The 20,079-nt window shown below is 34.9% G+C and overlaps 1 protein-coding gene across 4 annotated transcripts; it reads left to right on the plus strand.

The window, feature by feature from the left end:
- The first annotated feature begins 9,255 nt into the window (after positions 1-9,255).
- stx16 (syntaxin 16) lies at positions 9,256-19,659 on the plus strand. 4 transcript variants are annotated; one of them, XM_051896755.1, is made up of 9 exons: positions 9,257-9,674; positions 12,247-12,407; positions 12,946-13,053; positions 14,091-14,231; positions 14,384-14,546; positions 16,394-16,482; positions 16,882-17,025; positions 17,235-17,315; positions 17,501-19,659. In XM_051896755.1, exons 3-9 carry the CDS (start codon positions 12,961-12,963, stop codon positions 17,603-17,605), a joined length of 816 nt encoding a protein of 271 aa, XP_051752715.1. In that variant the 5' UTR covers positions 9,257-9,674; positions 12,247-12,407; positions 12,946-12,960; the 3' UTR covers positions 17,606-19,659. The 4 variants fall into 4 exon arrangements, with proteins under 4 accessions (XP_051752712.1, XP_051752713.1, XP_051752715.1 ...); XM_051896752.1 differs by lacking the exon at positions 12,247-12,407 and having other exon boundaries at positions 9,256-9,725; XM_051896753.1 differs by lacking the exon at positions 12,247-12,407 and having other exon boundaries at positions 9,256-9,674.
- The last annotated feature ends 420 nt before the right edge of the window (positions 19,660-20,079 follow it).

Here is a 20,079-nt window from a genome sequence, read left to right on the forward strand (position 1 = left end):
AAATGCACATGTGAAAACCTCCTCATTCTTCTTAACCGCATTATTTAACATCATCTTCTGTTTCTGTGTACAAACGTTTATAAGCAGCATCTCAGTTTTTTTCTGAGTCAATTCAAAGTTTCATGCCAGAACAATGACAATAAATATATGACTTGCATGCATTTAATATTCTGTCTGTTCTTTTTTGACTTGTTTTTGGGACATGAATAATAATAATATTGTCTTTAAAGGGTTAGTTCACCCAAAAATGAAAATTCTGTCATTAATTACTCACCCTCATGTCGTTCCACACCCGTAAGACCTTCGTTAATCTTCGGAACGCAAATTAAGATATTTTTGTTGAAATCCGATGGCTCAGTGAGGCCTACATAGCCAGCAATGACATTTCCTCTCTCAAGATCCATAAACGTACTAAAAACATATTTAAATCAGTTCATGTGAGTACAGTGGTTCAATATTAATATTATAAAGCGACGAGAATATTTTTGGTGCGATGATGGCCGATTTCAAAACACTGCTTCAGGAAGCTTCAGACTGTTATGAATCAGCGAATCAGTGGTTCGGAGCGCCAAAGTCACGTGATTTCAGCAGTTTGGCGGTTTGACACGCGATCCGAATCATGATTCGATACACTGATTCGTAATGCTCCGAAGCCTGCTGAAGCAATATTTTGAAATCGGCCATCACTATATAAGTAGTTTTTTTTTTTTTTTTTGGCGCACCAAAAATATTCTCGTCGCTTTATAATATTAATATTGAACCACTGTACTCACATGAACTGATTTAAATATGTTTTTAGTACATTAATGGATCTTGAGAGAGGAAATGTCATTGCTCCCTATGCCTCACAGAGCCATCGGATTTCAACAAAAATATCACAATTTGTGTTCCAAAGATTAATGAAGGTCTTACGGGTGTGGAACGGCATGAGGGTGAGTAATAAATGACATTATTTTCATTTTTGGGTGAACTAACCCTTTAAGCATTATGGTGTTCTTTAAAGTGCCTTAGAATGGGATTATCCTATCATATACCATACCATTTATTTGATCAACGATACAGTAAAAACAGTAAAATTGTAAAATATTATTGGAATTGAAAAGAAATCTTTTTTTATTTTAAAATATATTTTGAAAAATGTAATTTATTCTTGTGATGACAAAGCTGAATTTTCAGCATCATTACTCCAGTTTTGAGTGTCACATGATCCTTCAGAAATCATTCTAATATGCTGATTTGCTGCTCAAGAAACATTTATTATTATTGAAAACAGTGCTGCTTAATATCTTTGTGGAAACTAATGATTTTTCAGGATTCAGCAGCAAACATATCTTGCTGATGTAATTTTGTGTCCCTGTCTGCTTCAAAACAAATGTAGCATTGAGTTTGAATAAAGTCTATTTGTACAGGTTTACATTCGTGCTAATTCATGCTAATCGTGCTACTTTGCACTGAAGTTTGATAAGTATATTAATCTAGTGATGAGAGATGTAGGAAAAACAAGCAGCACTGTAAATTATGGTAATTCCAGACGTTTCACACATACCATGCAAAACATCTGTTGTGTTTGGCAAGAGAACTGAATATCTTATTCTGGGACTCCTCTTCTTACAGCGGAATGCAAACATGAGAGAGAGAGAGAGAGAGAGAGAGAGCGCACATGTCACTGTATAGAGTGCATATTATGTACCATATACACAGTAAGAGGAGAGGAAGGTTTATCTGGTATACGATCACACTGTTTCACTTGCCTGTGATAAGAGTGGTATGTCTGTGGTTAATGAAGTGTGCGTGAGAGTGTGTGTTCATATGCAGTTTCGTTCCTTTGATCTTTAGTGTTGATGGATGATGATAAAATAGAAGCCAAGTTGAATGTACTTTTCCTTACCATGGAAAATACCTTCCATTCCATATAATTCCATATAATTTTCCATTCAGTTTTAATGATTCTGCAAACTGTTTTGCCTAGTTCACGGTATCACTCAGAAAAAAATTGTTCCTTTAGGGTTATAACAGCTTGTTATTAGGGCAGTACCCTTAAAGGGACAACTTTGTACCTTATCAACCCCTAAAAGAAGCATTTTATACCTTAGATTAGTAATACCCTTAAGGTACTACTATGTACTTTTAGGGGTAAATAAGGTACAAAGTTGTCCCTTTAAGGTTACCCCTGTTGTACCTCAAAAGATTTTACATGTTTTGTTTTGTTTTTTTCTGAGAATGAATATAAATACATTTCAGTGTTTTATTTTTTTGTTCACTTAAGCAATAAGCAATATTGGTACTGTGTTTGGTCGCCACTTGTAAAATCTGGGTCCTGAAGCAAAACCAGTTGAGAAGCTGTTCTGGCCTCTTAAAGGGATAGTTCACCCAAAAATCAAAATTATTATCCCATGATTTACTCACCATCAAGCCATCCTAAGTGTGATTATCCTCTTTCAGACGGACACAATCGGAGATATATTTAAAAATATCCTGGCTCTTCCAAGCTTTATAATGGTTGTGAACAGGGGCCGTGTTTTAAAGCCCCCCAAAAATGCATCCATTCATCATAAATGTAATCCATATGACTCCAGGGGGTTCATAAAGGCCTTCTGAAGTGAAGCGTTCTTAAGAAAAATATCCATATTTAAAACTTTATTAACTAATAACTAGCTTCCAGCAGATGGCCGTACGCATTGATTCATATACACCTAGGATGGCTTGAGGGTGAGTAAATCATGGGATAAATTTCATTTTTGGGTGAACAAACCCTTTAATGCAACTATTTCTAAAACTCTGTTCTTTCTCTCCCTCCTTCCTCTCTCTCTCTCTCTCTCTCTCTCTCACACACACACACAAAACCTCACATTCTTTATAATCTGAACCTCTGCCCTTCAGATTCCATCCAGTCTGTAGCACCTATATAATCATGCCACCATTGCAGCCCCTCTGTGGCATGTGGGCCAATAATAGACAGGCCAGGTAGCTCAGCGATGAGGAATTTCACATTGATATTTGATCCCATCTGCCCATGTGTGGCGAGAGCTTATGAGACACAGTGCATGTCAGAGTCTGAGGTTTCCTCAGCTCCTGCCGAAACATCTAGAGTAGCTCATAAAAGAGTAATGGACGTTTTATCAAAGCTAATAGCCTACGACAAGCAAAGAAAACAAAAGACACTGAGAATATTATTGCGGAGGTGTTTGAAGAATTGAGGTCGCAGAGCTGGAAAAATAGGAGACCCCCAAAGAATTGGTGGACGGGTGTTTAACGTCCTGATTAAAGCCATTGAAATAAAATAAATATTATGGAAAATATGCCGGTACTGTCTAACATTCATTTGTTTGTTGTAAAGTTACTCAAATGAACTTCTAAACTCATAAGCTCATAGATGGATAGAATTATTAATTTTTATTCAAAAGTCTTACTGACCCCAACCTTTTGAATTGTGTGCATTTATTAGATTATTATATATTCTGTATAATATTAGCCATCATTTGTACAGGAAAAATACCCAACGATGATGATCGTTTAAAGGTGATTCATGGATTGTGGCAGGTGTGTTGAGTTTCGGCTGGCTATGGAAACATGATTCGTTCTGGTCCTCATATCATCAATCACCTTTAACCCTTCTCATGTCAAAGTGTCTAAATAGCCAGCGTCTGAAAGTTTACAAAACAAATACATGCGTTCATTGTAAGAAAGAAACCACTTCTCAAATGCACTAAATACACTAAAGATAACACAAACACCCTGCAAAAATAACTTTAGTATAAAGTTTCTCCTGTAAAAATGTAGTTTAAAAGGGTTGCCCACCCCATGCGCTTGAGAGGGGAGATCCAGCTGGCAGAGCTGAGTGGCCGGGTAATGGTGATTTATGAGCGATGTGGAAGGAATGTTTGAGGAACACATGTCTACGGTGCTCCGCGCTCCATTCACGGCCGCTGGGTGACAGGTGCTGCGAGAGGCCGCGGCGGGTGGCGGAACGAAGCATCACGGTTAGCAGCATCGCCACAACACTTTTCCGGTCATATCAACATATCTCATTTGTGCTGATGAGTCAATAAACAGCAGCAGAAGCAAATGCTATGGCTATTTATGTATGTAAAAGACAGAAAGGAGGGCTGCATCCGAAAACCTAGGAAGCTGACTTGTTGCCTTGCTGCCCTATCAGGGAATGACTTGTAAGGCAGCGTTTGTGCATGAAGGTACCTCACGAAACTGACTTCGGACAGACTTCTGAGGCAGCGTTACAGTTTAGTGATCTACCGCAAAATAGCGCGAGCTTTGGTGAGAACTAAACAAATATTTAATTACTACAGTAGTAATTTCTCGCTAGAAATGACATCAAAAGTGGAAATGTTGCTTAAAAACATACATTTACACACAAACTGACCAGGAAACTCAACTTTAGGACGCCATCTTTAATTTTTTAGCTCAGAAATCAATCAGATGAAGGTATCTCAGGAAACAGGAAGTAAAGCCAACGCCTTGATGCCTTCCTGCCTTGAAATGTGTCCTCCGAAGGCAGCATTTTCAGTTTTCGGACGCAGCCGAGATCTCATTGATTCCATATTATCACACGACGCTCTGTAATACTTGATTCTTATTGGTCAGTCATGGCATTAAATGTTAGCATACTGAATAGCTAATGCTGGTTTCTTAGCGGAAGCTAGGCGCTAGAAGTAAGTTAAAAAAAAAAAAAAGGATTTTTTTTTTTTTTTTTACCTTCTAGCATTATATTTACACTGTTTTGGGTAAGTTACTCAAAAAAGTAATTAATTACTAGCTACTAATTAGGCCTACACAACAGTGTAATTAGATTACTGTACTAATTACTCTTACTCTCAAAGTATTGGATTACTTATTACTATTTACTTTCTTAATCCCATATAAACTTTAACCAGTTGAAGCACTTTTAATTCTTTCAAATTAACAATATTGTATAAATTATTCTTAAATTCACCAAAGTGTGTAAAGGAAGAAGGTTACATTATAAACATACATTTTAACATTAAACATTGAATTTTGATGTTAAATCCACTATTGTTTTATTTAGAATTGTTGTATATCTACAGTAGGCTATACGTCACATGACCAAAGCGGAAAACTGGTCTCATTGCATCCGCTTGTCAGAGAAAGTGTTAGCAGTATGAACTGACGGCATATCTATGGACTTTTAAGGTAATCAGCGAAACTACCTAGTTCACATTGTCATAGCTGTTTTATTCTGTTAAATATCTAAATGTTAGTGTGAAGAAGAAAAATGAAAAAAGCTTTTAAATATCAATCTACATATGCGGGGGACATCAGTTACGCTAATCTTTGCTCGCTCCTTTTAAGTTATCTTGAATAAAACAGCAAATTTTTCATGAAGAACACACAAAAGACCTAAACCGGAAGTGATCTGATCTATTTTACAGAATACGGAAGTTAGATTGCTCATAACCCCATTACATCAGAAGTAACTTGTAATTAAATTACAGTAAAATGAGGAGTAATCCCTTAATTTACTTTTTCAAGGGAAAAGTAATTAAATTACAGTAATTAGATTACTTACTAATTAATTGCACCCAACACTATATATATATATATATATAGGCTTTGGCAATTGTAGGGTATAAAGTTTGTGTAAAGTAAATTTGCATGATGCATGTATGTTATATTGATGTGCACATTTTAAAATTGAATAAAAAATTCTAATGTTCTATACATTCAAATTAATAATTAAAATTATATAAAAAATAACAAAGAATAATATTTTTATAGCATTTAGCTAATCTTGCCTACTAATACATGTGTAACATTTAAAGCTGTATAAATTAGCATTATGAACAAAGAATTAACAATGTATATTAATTTGAAGTGAATGAATTATTATTGAATATTTTTATAGTATATTAAAAAAATGTATGATAACTAATTGAAAACTTATTGTAAAGTGCATTTATTAATTTGGTAGTTTGCTTGTCACAATGACATGCAAAAGATTAGATGCAAGACACCTGTATTTTTTTTTTTTTTTTTTTTTTTTTTTGACATATATGGATTGTATCCCTTCTGACTTTCTTTAAATTGTGATGTCAAAAGCTTTTGCTAATAGCCCTGCTATCTTTTCAGTGACAGAGCAAACCGGGCACAACACTAGGTGCTGTCACTCTTATCAGCTCTCAGGTCGAACACAATCAAAGAGATTCCTCTTCTGTCAAGGGCAAATAAATGTCATCACTCAGGGCCACAAAGTATGAAAACACTATAAACAGTCTGTGGGACTTTTTGCACTTGAGCATACATCATTCTTATTACGTACACATGCGTTCTCCTTCCATTCCCCGTGAGTTCCTCCGCGCTGTGGGGAATTGTGAACTGCAAGAGACTCGCTGTAAAACATTAAAAACCTGACCACAGCCCTAAATTCCATGAGATGTTTGCTAACTCCATGCCTGTGTCTGAGAGAACCGTGGGGGCTCAGGGGGATGTGATGAATGGGCTGAAGGAGCATGATGAATGTGGCTGCTGGGGTCTGTGTAAATGTGTGTGTGAGGACGGACATCGGGGTTTGGGTACGCATGGAGGGTTAAGATGAAGCAGAGAGGAGAATCTCACACTGAACCGTGAGGGAAAAAAAAAAAAAGAACGCTTAGCTGAGTGATGGAAAAAGAGAGGAGAGACAAATGTGTGAGAAGACAAAAAAGAAGAGGTTTTTATAAGTTTATAATTTATAACTTCATATATTATAAAGTTTATAATGATCTATTTAATCATAGATAATCCTAAAAGTGATGAGTAAATATTTGAATAAACAAAAAGTCAAAATAGATGAAGATTACTGGTCTGTGTAAACATACTAAAATAACTCCATTAAGTCAGTTTTTCACAATCCAATCAATTTCCAACAAATAAAATCAAATCCCATCCTATTTTTTCTCATAATATCCTTTTTTACTTTGAAATTTGTCACATTATGAAAGTAAAATGAGTTGCAAATTTCATGTAAAAATGATTCTACACCAGAATATTTGCCAAATTTTATTTTCTTCAAAAAACAATGTATACCGTGTGTATATATATATATATATATATATATATATATATATATATATATATATATTTATATATATGCCTCATGGTTAAAATATTAATGTTTTCAACCTTGATAATAAAAATAAATGTTTCTTGAGCACCAAATTTTCAAACCTTTGCCATCACAGGAATAAATTACATTTTAAAATATATTAAAATAGAAAGCAGTTTTTTTGTAATAATATCTCACATTATTACTGTTTTTACTGTATTTTAAATAAATGCAGGCTTGGTGAGCATAACAGACGTCTCTCAAAAACATTAATAAACATACCAATCACAAACTTTTAATCTGTAATGTATGTGTAATATGATACAAATCCAGATTGAGTGTCTTGAACAGTAGGAAGTAGATTTGGGTTTCAGAGCTGTTCTTTTTGTGAAATCCCTGCTAGTTACTCTTGGTCACAACTTCTCTTTTCTGTTACTGTCCAGATGAGGTAAAAAGACTGCTGGGTTTTGTCTGCTTTATGGCTCCAGTTAACCTTCTTAACATTACTGTGCTCTCCACTTATGAACTTTTATATGCAAAATACATTCTGCAGTTGTCTGTTTATGTTCTTATTATATAAACCCTCCAGTTACATCTGTCTTTTCTCATTCTGCAACCTCAGCTTTGTTTTATTATGCCTTTATATTTTATTTAATATTTATTGTGTATACTCAATTCCAGAATATTCTGTAATCTTGGATCTACTATTGTAGTTTAACTTCCAACCGTTCACTCGCACATATCTTTAGATGATGTTTCTGTGGGGCTGGCTGCTGGTCTTTGGCAGTAAGTCACAGTTCTTTAAGTAGCATGGCAGGAGGGCCCTTTTTAAGGTTGTTATAAATTGGAAGTATGCAATAATAAATTCACCAGTTCTGCAGAACATCTTTGAAGGATCGCCCTAAGATGCACGCTTTTAAGTTATATAGACAGCAGGTCAACAGGGGTGGGCTCTTCTTACGTAAACCCAGCAGATTTGGCTTGTCACACTGGTTAGCACAGAAAATAAAGCAAACTCTCGCTTTCTTTTCAAAAAATGTAAACTATTAGTCAAACATTTGGACAGACCTATTCTTTATTACTATTTTCCACACTAGAATAATAGTTATGTCATCAAAACTATGAAATAACGATAGATAGATAGATAGATAGATAGATAGATAGATAGATAGATAGAAAATAAAACTGGAGACAACTAGACATGTTTACAGTGTTCACAGATGGAGTTTGTCTGGTTAAGTGAGATAAATGACTAGTTCCTCTGCTGCACTGCACATGGGAAAAGCAACAGCAGTGCAGATCCTCAAAGTCTACTTCCCACCCAGCCACTGGAGGAAGGTATTTTATCATAGTTATCCCTTCAATATATCCCCAGCTAATCGACATCCATACGTTTTCTACATTTGGAGTCGAACTTTTTTCTAAAAGCGTTTACACAGAGGTTTCCCCTGTCATCGTCCACACTGATGTCAGATTGTGCTGCGTATGTTGTTGTTGTTTTTTCAGGTAGGAAACACTGCCATCGTGTGGTGAAACTTCAAATGATAACATTTCGCAAGCGCAGATTGTGGAAATGCCATATGGCGCTTCCGAGTCGCCGTATTATTATTTGTAAAATTATTTGTATGCTCATATTTGAAGAATAAACAAAATGGTTTAAAATGTACTAATGTACCTACATTTATTTATATGGCTTTTGACTAATAAATATATGAGTTTTATATTTTATATTTTAATTAATGAATAAAGCTATAAAGAATAAAGTTCATTCTGATCAAAATAATAAAGCTCATTCTTATTCTGATTTTCAAATCTACCATATTCTTTTTCAATATTCAAAAAAAAAAAAAAGAAAAGAAAAGAAGAAAAAAAACATTTCTAAAAGTAAATGCTTATTAATGAACAACATACAAACCAAAACCATCCACAGTAGATAAAATTATTTTATTATTATTATTTTAATTATTACATTGACGATATAAGCATTCAGTGAAATAAAAGGAAAATAAATAAAGGCACTTTTATTTTATATCAGTTCTTTTCAACACTTTAGCAAATTAAATACTGAAATACAATATTGCTTTTATTATATGAAATTTACTAAATAAAACTATAAGGTTAAAAAAAGCGCCACAAATTAATAATAAATAAAAATGTCTCTGATTTTTGCATATTCATTGCCCAAAGCGGAAGTTTCATTGTGATGTCACGTTACGTATTCCACGTCACGGAAGTCACAAACATGATCCATTTGCGCCCCAAACCGAGCGGAAAACTTGGGTTGTCGGTCTTTTAATGTTGTAGTACTTTACAGGCTATAGACGCAGGACTGCATTGGTCTAAAAGAGAGCCGAAAACTCTCGGAATCGGAGGTGCTGAGCTGCTGGGCGAGCCTGCCTGCCGTTTTGCAGGCTAGCTCGCTAGTCAAGTAGCCAGCTAGAGCTGCCTTGGCGACGAGCTGAGTAACTAATCTCAAGACAGCCATCGAGGCAGCCCGTAGTTATTTCATTTTACAGTCTCTTTTTATTCCGTAGCCATGGCAACTCGGCGACTGACCGATGCCTTCTTATTAATGCGGAACAATGCAATCCAAAACCGGCAGATTTTGGCTGAGCAAGTGAGTACATACGACCCCCGTCGTACTCTGAATACACGTAGCAATGCTGCGGTGAGTCTAACGTTCATTGTCCGAATTGAATGTTTTCGCGTGTGTGTGTTGGATTCTGAGCTAGCTAGACAACATCCCTAGCTAGTGGTGTTTGTTGATGTCAGTGTCCAACAAACCTCAAGTGTTTTGTTTGCTGTGTGCGGAGCTGGCAGGTCTGTGCAAATCAGCTAGCTGATCATGAAACACTTTTCATACAGTCGCATTTTGATTTAACTCACACGGGAATGGCAGTGAAATTACTAAAAAGGTGATGGTCGTGCTAGTTTGCGGACGTTAACATCATGATGCCAGGCAGTGACCCTACAATATTTATGATCACCCTCTTTATTATAACGCAGCTGTATATTTTCCGATTCATTTATAGCGTATGTGGAACAATATAAGCATTATATTATAAAGAGAAGTTCGTTGGCTTTTATATTGTCATTGTAGCCAAAATAAGTGATGAAAATATTACCTGGGTACTTCATATTAAGTCTAGTGTGTTACTTGATGATATGAAATGTATACATTACCATTCAATGTTTTTATGTTTTTGTCTCTTATGTTCACCAAGGCTGCATTTATTTGATCAAAAATGCAGTAAAACGGTAATATTGTGAAATATAATAATAATAATAGTTAATGTCAGTGTATTTTATAATTCCTTTTGATCAATTTAATGCTCCCTTACTAAATAAAAGTATTAATTTCTTTTTCAAAAACTGTACTGACTCCAAACATTTGAACGGTAGTTTATGTTAACATTTTCCTGAAATTTGTAATGATGATATAAAATACTTTTAATTAAATAGTTATAAATTTTGGTTATCTGGGAGTTGTTCACTAAGTTTGTTAGTCGAAGATGCAAAATATATTAGAAAGTTAAAGTTATAAAAATCATAATTTATGCCTCTATGTCTATGGTGTTATAATCAGTGTTGGGGAAAGTTACTTTTAAAAGTAATGCATTACAATATTGTGTTGCTCCCTAAAAAGTAACTAATCGCGTTACTTAGTTACTTTTAATGGAAAGTAATGTGTTACATTACTTTTGCGTTACTTTTTCTCACCTGGGCTGGGTTTGCTTGTTTGTTTTTAATAAGAACAGAAAAGTTATATTTTTGGTTATATTAAAGGCCTTTTCAAAAGTGAAATGAATAAGCTTCAGGCTGATCACAATTGTGATGTTTATCACAAAGTAATTTTTCCTTATTAATATGATTGAATTGAATCATCGAAAGTCAGCAGCAAGGACATTGGTTAATAAAGTGAGATTAAAATACAAAAAATACATTTAATTTAATATATTACATTATTGCTGGTTTGTGCAATATTCTGAGATTACATTTCACTGTTTTTATTCATTTTGAGGAATACTGACTCTGTTTTTGTGCAAGTGAGATGAGTAAATGCTAATATTTAGTCTAGAACTACAATAACCGTCATGATGTTGTACGGTTGTTCATGATTGTAACGCGGTTGTAACGCAAGTTACAGTTATTGTATGTTACTTATTTGAAAAATTAGCAGATATTTTGTTGTAAATTTAAAAGTAATGTGCTACTTTACTAGTTACGTGAAAAGAGTGATCTGATTACGTAATTCAAGTTACTTGTAATGCGTTATCCCCAACACTGGTTATAATACCTGCTTTTTATGCATTTCAATAAATAATTAATAACTGCAATGGTGTGCTTTATTGCTACATTTATAAAAGATTTTTGTGAGACACTGATAACTTTGATTTTCCATATACTTTGGTCTAGTTTTGTTGTACCGTTCTAAAATGAGACTCCAGAGGAAGGCAGTATGTTTTGTCTCCCAATCTTCCGTAGATCTTTCCTACAGATTAGCTATGCATCACATTTTTCTTTCTCTTTGATGCTGGTGGGCGGCCTGGTATCCAGCATGATTTTAAATAGTATCTTTATAGGGTATCGATTGGGTCTTGACAGACACATTGTCTATGTCTGTCAGTGCAATATTTAAAGCTGTGAAGAGTGATGAAGTTACTAGCACGGACGTCATTCCAATCGTATGTCATGCCTGCTTGTGTTTTGTCTGGTGTAGTGGCTCCATTCCTTGCCATCTGCTTGCATGTTGATTTTTCACTGTTTGCACTTCTTGTGATCTAGCTAAGCACTTCTTGCACTGTCTTGCAAAATCTTGACAGAATCTTCTGCTGTGCATTGCTCTGATCTACAGTAATCATGTCACTGTGTTGTTTTGGGTTAAAAATAGGATTTATCTTCCAGCTTAATCTTTTACAAATTCGCTAACATCAGAAAGTGCGTTGATTTTTCAAACCTAATATCTTATCTAGTGAATTTATGAACCAATAGCACAATTATACAGTAGGATTGAGATGTTGGAGTTATTGGGCTGGAATGGACAAATCTTACATGCCTTGAAACTTTATTGCAACGTGATGCATTTTATATACATAATGCACATATTTTATATCTATGTATTTCCATTATCTGCATTAACATATAAGTAACTATTTGCATTTACTGGTTTTTGTTCCTGATTTGTCCAGTTCTGTCCAAGTCCTGCTGTCAGTCTTTTTGATGCTGATCACTGCTTTTTGTCTTGGGCTCCTCTGCTCTCACTCCTCATGTCCCTCCCCTTCTCTTCTATCTCTCCTCTCATTGGATGGGACTTCGCGGGCTCTTCTGATCACATTAGGAGTTTGATGAGGTAACCTTGATGTTTTAACTTAAGGTTATGGGTAGGTCTGAATTGACATCCCATTGCTAAGCTCTGCCCCCTTGGTTACAGTTGCTTGCTTAGACAAGCTTTACAGAATGTCCTGTTGGAATTAATTAATTACTGTTAATTTACCACCACAATAAAAATGTAGATCTACATGCTCGTTTAGGAATGAGGGAATGCATTCAAAACTATCCAGACACACACATCTTACATAGACTTTGATTAGAAAAGAGCAAGAGCTTGTCTGATAATGGAACAATAGTAGGATAAGGTAGGATTGTTCAGTGCCATTTTTAAGGCGGGGCTTAGTAAAGGGTCAGTTGTTTTACTATCGTCTATATCCTTTACTCCTATTTTGCCTAATTTGGTAATGCTTTCAGCTACCAATAATTATACATAATGCAGCAACATTTTACAGCTGTACCGTATTTAAATTCATTGCACAGATATTCTCAACAACAACAACAAAAAATGTGATGTTTGCTGTCTTTTCTCTCTCTGTCTTTCTCTCTCTCTCTGTTAGTTGGCTGATGACCGTATGGCCCTCGTGTCAGGCATTAGCTTGGATCCAGAGGCTGCTATCGGTGTCACGAAGAGACTCCCGCCTAAATGGGTGGAGGGAGTGGATGAGGTAATTAGATGATTGTTTTAAGCGTTCCTAAAAAGAAAGAATGAGATGCACTGTTGATCAGTGACATTAAAGGAGTGTTCCAGTTTCAAAACAACTTTAAGCTCTACTGATGGCATCTGTGGAATGCTATAAATTACTAGAGAAAATAATTTAGACTCATCCCTTAGTTTGTACAAACAAAAACATGTGAACAGTTGGTTTTATAGCAGGTATAGTACATGCTGCTTGTATTATGATTAAACTACCATTCAAAAGTTTGGGTTATTAAGCTATTTTAGAAAGAAATTATGACTTTTATTCAGCAAGGACATATTAAAGTTATCAAAAGTGACAGTAAAGAAATGTATAATGTTACAATTGATTTCTATTCCAAATAAATGCTGCTCCTATTTGTAGTTTCTATTCATCAAAAAATCTTGAAAAATGTATCACGATTTCCACTAAAATATTAAGCAGCACAACTGTTTTCACCTTTGATAATAGTAATAAATGTTTCTTGACCATTAAATCAGCATATTAGAATGATTTCTGAAGGATCATGTGACACTGAAGACATACTAAGATAAATTACATTTTAAAATATATTCAAATAGAAAACAGTTATTTGAAATTGTAAAAATATTTGACAATATTACTGTTTTACTGTATTTTTGATTATATGAATGCAGTAATGATGAGCACGAGTCTTCTTTCAAAAACCTTAAAATCTTACCAACCCCAAACTTTTGAACTGTGTAGTGTATATTAATTCTTATTGTATAAAAAATTCTAAAGAAGTTAAATTAAATAATTCCTTTACTGGTAGGATTACTGTTCTAGATGGATGATGCATTGTATGCATTACTGTAAACACAATTTTTGTTTGTATTTACAAGTGGAGTGAACAGTTTCTGTATTTATCTTGAACCTATTAATAATTTACTTCGTATACATCGTCTTCTATCCATAGTCAACAAAGTATGACATTTAGAAATAACATTAAGATGTTAGTTCAGCTCGAATGTTCTTGTCATCAAGTGTATTCCTTGTTCCCACAGATTCAGTATGAAATCACACGTATTCGTCAGAAGATGAAGGAACTGGCTAGTCTGCACGACAAACACATGAACCGTCCCACGCTAGATGACAGCAGTGAGGAGGAGCATGCCATTGAGATCACTACACAGGAAATTACACAGGTATAATAACACACACATAAATCATGTTTTATTACAGTGACATCTGTTATAACTAAAGAGGTTGAAGTGGACACGAAGGAAAACTAAAGCAATTGATCACTGCACACATCGTAAAACGAAACGATTTTCAACATCTGCATATGTGTGTGTAGATGTTTCACAGGTGCCAGCGGGCCGTGACAGGGCTGCAGACTCAGAGTCATCACTGTACAGAGCAAGAAAACAGGCTGTTGACCAATGTGGTCTCTTCATTGGCCCAGAGCCTTCAAGAACTGTCAATCAACTTCAGACACACACAGTCAAGCTACCTAAAACGTAGGTGTATGCACACTGAAACACAAAAATATATGTTGACATGGCTGTACAGTGCGACATATGTCGCACATGCTATGGAAAATAGGTCTGTGCGATGAAAAAATGTACCACAGTGCAGTTTTGCATGTGCGTGAGATAGAGCCACTTGATTGTGTGAAGTGAGAGTTTGTTGTGTACATGTTTGTGTGTGAGGTTAATCTAGGGCTGCACGATTAACCCAATTTAAACCAAAATTTGGCTTAGTGCGATTATGAGATCGCAGAGTTTCAATTAAAGGCACAATATGTATGATTTTTAGATTAAAATATTCAAAAACCACTAGAGCAATGTTATATATTTTGTTGACTTCTGTACTTGAATTATACCAGATGTTTCCAAGAATGTTTAAATCCAGAGAAATAATGTAAAAATACATTTATAGACTGAAAACTAATAATTGTTATATAGATCAACATGTTTAGTCTTATTGTTTGAATCTCTTTTGTTTTTATTATATTAATATGATATTGTTATACCGACCTAGCTTACTGCAGTGTGCAACAAGTGTCTCACAGCAGCCGCCGAGCAAACGCACAAAGTAACGTTATAACATCATTTTCAACACACTCAAATGTATCTAATATGATAAACAGCTTGAGAGAACATTTAATGACATGTTTTACTTCAAATTCACTTCATAAAATGTCATTCGAGTGTTTGAAACTTCCTTTTGTGAGCTAATGTGGCTTCATGTCATAAAATGAAGCAGAAATTATATTACTTTATAGTATTCTATACAGTGATAAAGGCTATGTCGATTAGCATTGCATGATAAATATACTTTATTCTTATGAAAATACCTGAGAACACAGCTAAACCATATATTGTCGCAAACGAATGTTTATCGCCTTCACGTTTCATTAGTCAAAACGTCTCTATCTTCATGTTATTCAGCTGCAGGATCTCTGAAAGCCTTTGTCCATATAAGGGATTTCCTGGAATGTCATAAGTTTTGTGACTTCTATGAGTCTCACTTGTGGACGTACTGCACGAGTAGTATTACATCATATGTGTGTACTCACTAATGCTCACAAAACCCTATTTTGGGTAAAGTTAGGAAAAATAATACTTCTCTCTACAGAAATTTGAAGTAAACATATGCAAATCCAGAAGTTTTTCGCCAGTATAGATAAGTGTACAGGACTTTTTTTCTCTCAGTGGATGCGCAAGATTTCCTGACAAAAATTAAGATTTTTATCATAATAATTTTATATTTTATAATAAAATTTTAGACCCTTCTAATGATTTAGGAGAACAAAGTTGTATTTTAAAGTGCTCAACCAAAATGGATGGATGTTGTTTGGGTTGTCATTAGTGATATTGGGCTGTATAAACAAAATTGACTATGTTAAGCAAGAGGTCTTATATTCCTGCAGTCTGCCATTTTTGGCAAATAAAGAAAATTTTTGTCTGAGAACATTTCTTGTTAATTAAGGTTTGTATTTTGTGTGCCCTGTATGGAACGTTAATTTCCTTTGTCTTGTCAGTCACATGCCTGTTTAAGGGATGAGCTGCACTACTTGTGTTTGTTTTCAGAAATGGTAACAGATGTTTTATAGTTGTGCTACAGTTGTGTGGTCTGTGATACAAAACTTTCAACCTCTGTAGCACCAGTGGTTGAGATATCTAAATCCATAAAGGAACATTAGATTTGACCTCAGATTATTTATTTGTGAAACATACTTAAATCAAGTTCTTCATTGTTGTTTCCTTAGCTTCTATTCGTGCTTAAATTGAGGCTCTTTGAAATACAAAATGCTGCCATTTTTCACTGTATGCTCAGTTCTTTGATTTGCTTTCATTTTCAGGCATGAAAAACCGTGAAGAAAGATCCAAGCACTTTTTTGACTCTGGTCCTCTTGTGGAGGATAATGAAGACATTGCGCTATATGACAGAGTGAGAATGTTTTACAAAAACTATAATGTCTATAATGTCAAAATGTTTCAGTATTTATACTACATTCATGTTTACATATTGGGGACCATATTTGTATCAGCCAATCAGTGTTTTTTTAAAAATGATTGGCACTATTGTTGGAAGCAAATAATATCCATTTTACATTGCACATTATACTTTTATGCCAAAACTATTGAACACTTATATTATAATGTTTGGTGCCTAATGTCCTTTGAAGCTTGTAAATGTTAAATTCCAAACATTTCGAGTGAATGCTGTATAATATGATTTGTCTGTGGCCATAATATGAAATTTGATTTATGATTATTATTATTAATTTTTTCAGTACACAGTTGACATCTGTTTTTGTGTGACCAAGTGTCTTTCTCACTGTCATAGGGATTTACAGATGACCAGCTAGTTCTGGTTCAGCAGAACTCAGTGGTAGTAGAAGAGCGGGAGAGAGAAATTCGACAGATTGTTCAATCCATCTCTGACCTTAATGAGATATTTAGAGATCTTGCTGGAATGGTTGTCGAACAGGTCAGTGTGCTTCTTGATGGGGAAAAAAATAATTAAATAGAGCAGGTTCCATCGTATTTTGAAAAAACTAATTTAATAGGAATTAAATAAGAATTCATAAATAAAATTTTCACAAGCTCGGGAGCTAGGGAGCTGATTGAGACGCTCCCTGGGTTTCCAGGGGCAGGGTTAAAGACCTCTGCATTAATCTCAGTGTATATTCAATTCAGGGCACAGTCCTCGACAGAATCGACTTCAATGTGGAGCAAGCTTGTGTCAAAACAGATGAGGGGTTGCAGCAGTTGCAAAAGGTGAGGCTCTTATCAATCCTGATGATGTGTTAAGCAGCATGTCACAGGTTAATTGCTTGTGTTTACTTTTTTAATCACTTGCTGTGTAATATTAATGTACTTTGCAATAACCACATGACAGTTTAAAAGTAATATTGCATATTAGAGATAAAAAGCACACTCAACTTTTCTTTTCTCTTTGTTAGGCTGAACAGTACCAGAAGAAAAACCGCAAGATGTTGGTCATTTTAATTCTCTTTGTCATTGTTGTTGTTCTAATACTTGTTCTGTTTGGGACAAAGTTTCGTTGAATCATTCCATGGCCTCTAAGAGGGACATACCTGTATGGATGAGAAAAAAAAAACATGTATTTCTATGTGTGTGTGTGTGTGTGTGTGTGTGTGTGTGTGGGTATGCATGCTGACTTTTAAGACTATTGTTTGAGGGTGGATTATTTGTCGAACGTTTGGTGCTTACGTTTTAAAATACTACACAACAAAATGAAGCAGATAAGGACGCCCCCTGCTGGCCACCGAGTGCAGTGTCTGGAGACAGTTCTTGTGTTTAATTCTGCAGTGAGAGGCAGTGTTAGTATCAAAGGGCCGTTTTTCTTCATTTGTCCTGCACAAGCACAGCACTTAGGAGCATGGATGCTAGATGGCAGCATGTTCGTCTCAACCGCTCTTGTCATCTAATTTGAAGAGTAAACAGGAAGACGATGGGAAAAGATAAGGTATCCTCAGTGGTCTGTTCTTCTTGAAGATGATCATGATCTTGGGTGAATCTCTTCAAAAGAATGTTGTTCAGGTCATATTTCACACCAATAGAAAGAAATATGAAATTATATGTTTATATATATCCTAAAAACCTTATTATTTTCCTCTTTTTTTGGCATTATGAATCACATTTTCCCCCTCAGTTGTCATTTACTGTAATGCAGAATTATTTTTTAAAAGAACAAATAAAGTACAGTTTCAGTATTACAGTATTTTTACTGTATAACAATTATACAAATTTAATGGGAATCACCATTTAAGAATAATGTAAAGTAAATTGGAATGAGGAGGAATGGGATTAATGGTCATCAAAATAACTTCACGATGCAAACTCTTAATATATATTCTTTTGAATTTGGGGTTAAATGTCACCTGAACATGTTTTCAAAAGAGTCGCACGTTTTTGGTTTCAGTAGTGAGCATCTACAGTGACACCTCACAGAAACCATCTTATCGTGAAAGCTGCCTCTGAATCAGATATTGCTTGTAGGTTAGGATGTGTGTGTGTTTAATGTGACGTCACAAAGTCTGTTTTTCCGTAACTCAATCTTTTGGAATTTCCACTTTTGTGCACTGACACTCCAATCAACCGTGGAGGAAGTTGAAGAATGAGGAACATATAGTCGAAGCATGTTCTTTCTACAAACTTTTAATTTTATTTTTTTTTTATTTCTATGTGGTAAAATGTATAGCATTGGGTTTATGACCGGTTTTGAATGAACTGAATGTTACATTGTCCTTTATGAGCGTCCATAACTGAGCGTTATTTCCTCTGCTCATGTCGATGGAGGCGTATAATGTACCATCATGTGTTTGTCTGTTTTATTGGCAGTGTTGTTGTCATGATATCAGTATCATTTCAGTGATTTATTCAGTGAAAAGCAGGAGTGATTCATCAAGATTTTTTGCTTCACTCTGTTCCTTGCCTTAAAGAGTGGACGTCTGTGTGTAAACTTGGATGTCTTTTGAAAAGCTTTTGTTTGTTTCATTGGTGTTGTCACTACGTATCTTTCAGTCTGACCTTTGATCTTAAACTGAACTTTGACCTTCAGTCGCAGACTGAAGCTCGGTCAGGTATGCTGACTGACTCTACAACTACTGTTCCCTGTACAAGAAGAAATTATTTATTTTAGATGCAAATACTTGTACAGAGTTTATGGAGTTCTATTGTTGTCCGTTGGTAGCAATGTCTGGAGCCTGGGCTGTCTCTTTTCTTTTCTTTTCTTTTTTTTTTGTATATTGTAATGATTTACTTTTTTCTGTCCTTTCAAGAATCAATTCCTGTTGGCTTTTGTAAAGGGTAATTGCACCACTACTGTATGATGGGGTAAAATGATAAAAGTTGACCATGATCCAGAGACAGTTTATTTTTGTTTTTTCAGTATGTTATTTTAGAAGGTGAGAAGAAAATATAACTGCACATTCAAGGCTTAAATCCATTTCATGTGGTTTTCTCCATAGTTTTGGCGTAAAACCCAGTGTGAATATTATACTATTTTTCTGCCATTACGGTACTACTGTATGCTATCTGAACCTTCTGTAAACGCTGAACAGGTTTTTAATGAAATTAAAACAAATATATATATAAAGACGCATGTTGTGTGGTATTTTTATGCACTTTATAAATAAACTATCTACACCAGTTTTTTTATTTAGTTTACTTTCATCACCGTACGAAGACATTATATTAAATATCAGTTGTCACTCTTCGTCTTTAAATAATGGGAGATCCACTTGTCATTACTGGGAGATGTAGAGTGACAACTGATATTTATATGCAGTTTATGTAAGAGGTCTGCTATTCCCTTATAAAGATCTCATTGAGTTACATTACAAGCTAAATTTCATAATTTCATCCTACTTTGTGGTCATAAATATCAGCCACTGCACCAAATTTCATATTTTTGCTCAGTTGGCCATAGTTTAAAATGTTTTTATGCCTCTTGCTGTGTGTTTAAATTATAAACATGGCGTGGTTCTTTCATACAGGTAGGCTATTGTATTGAATG

Source organism: Ctenopharyngodon idella, chromosome 6 (genome assembly GCF_019924925.1).
Source record: "Ctenopharyngodon idella isolate HZGC_01 chromosome 6, HZGC01, whole genome shotgun sequence".
NCBI classification, from domain to species: Eukaryota; Metazoa; Chordata; class Actinopteri; order Cypriniformes; family Xenocyprididae; genus Ctenopharyngodon; species Ctenopharyngodon idella.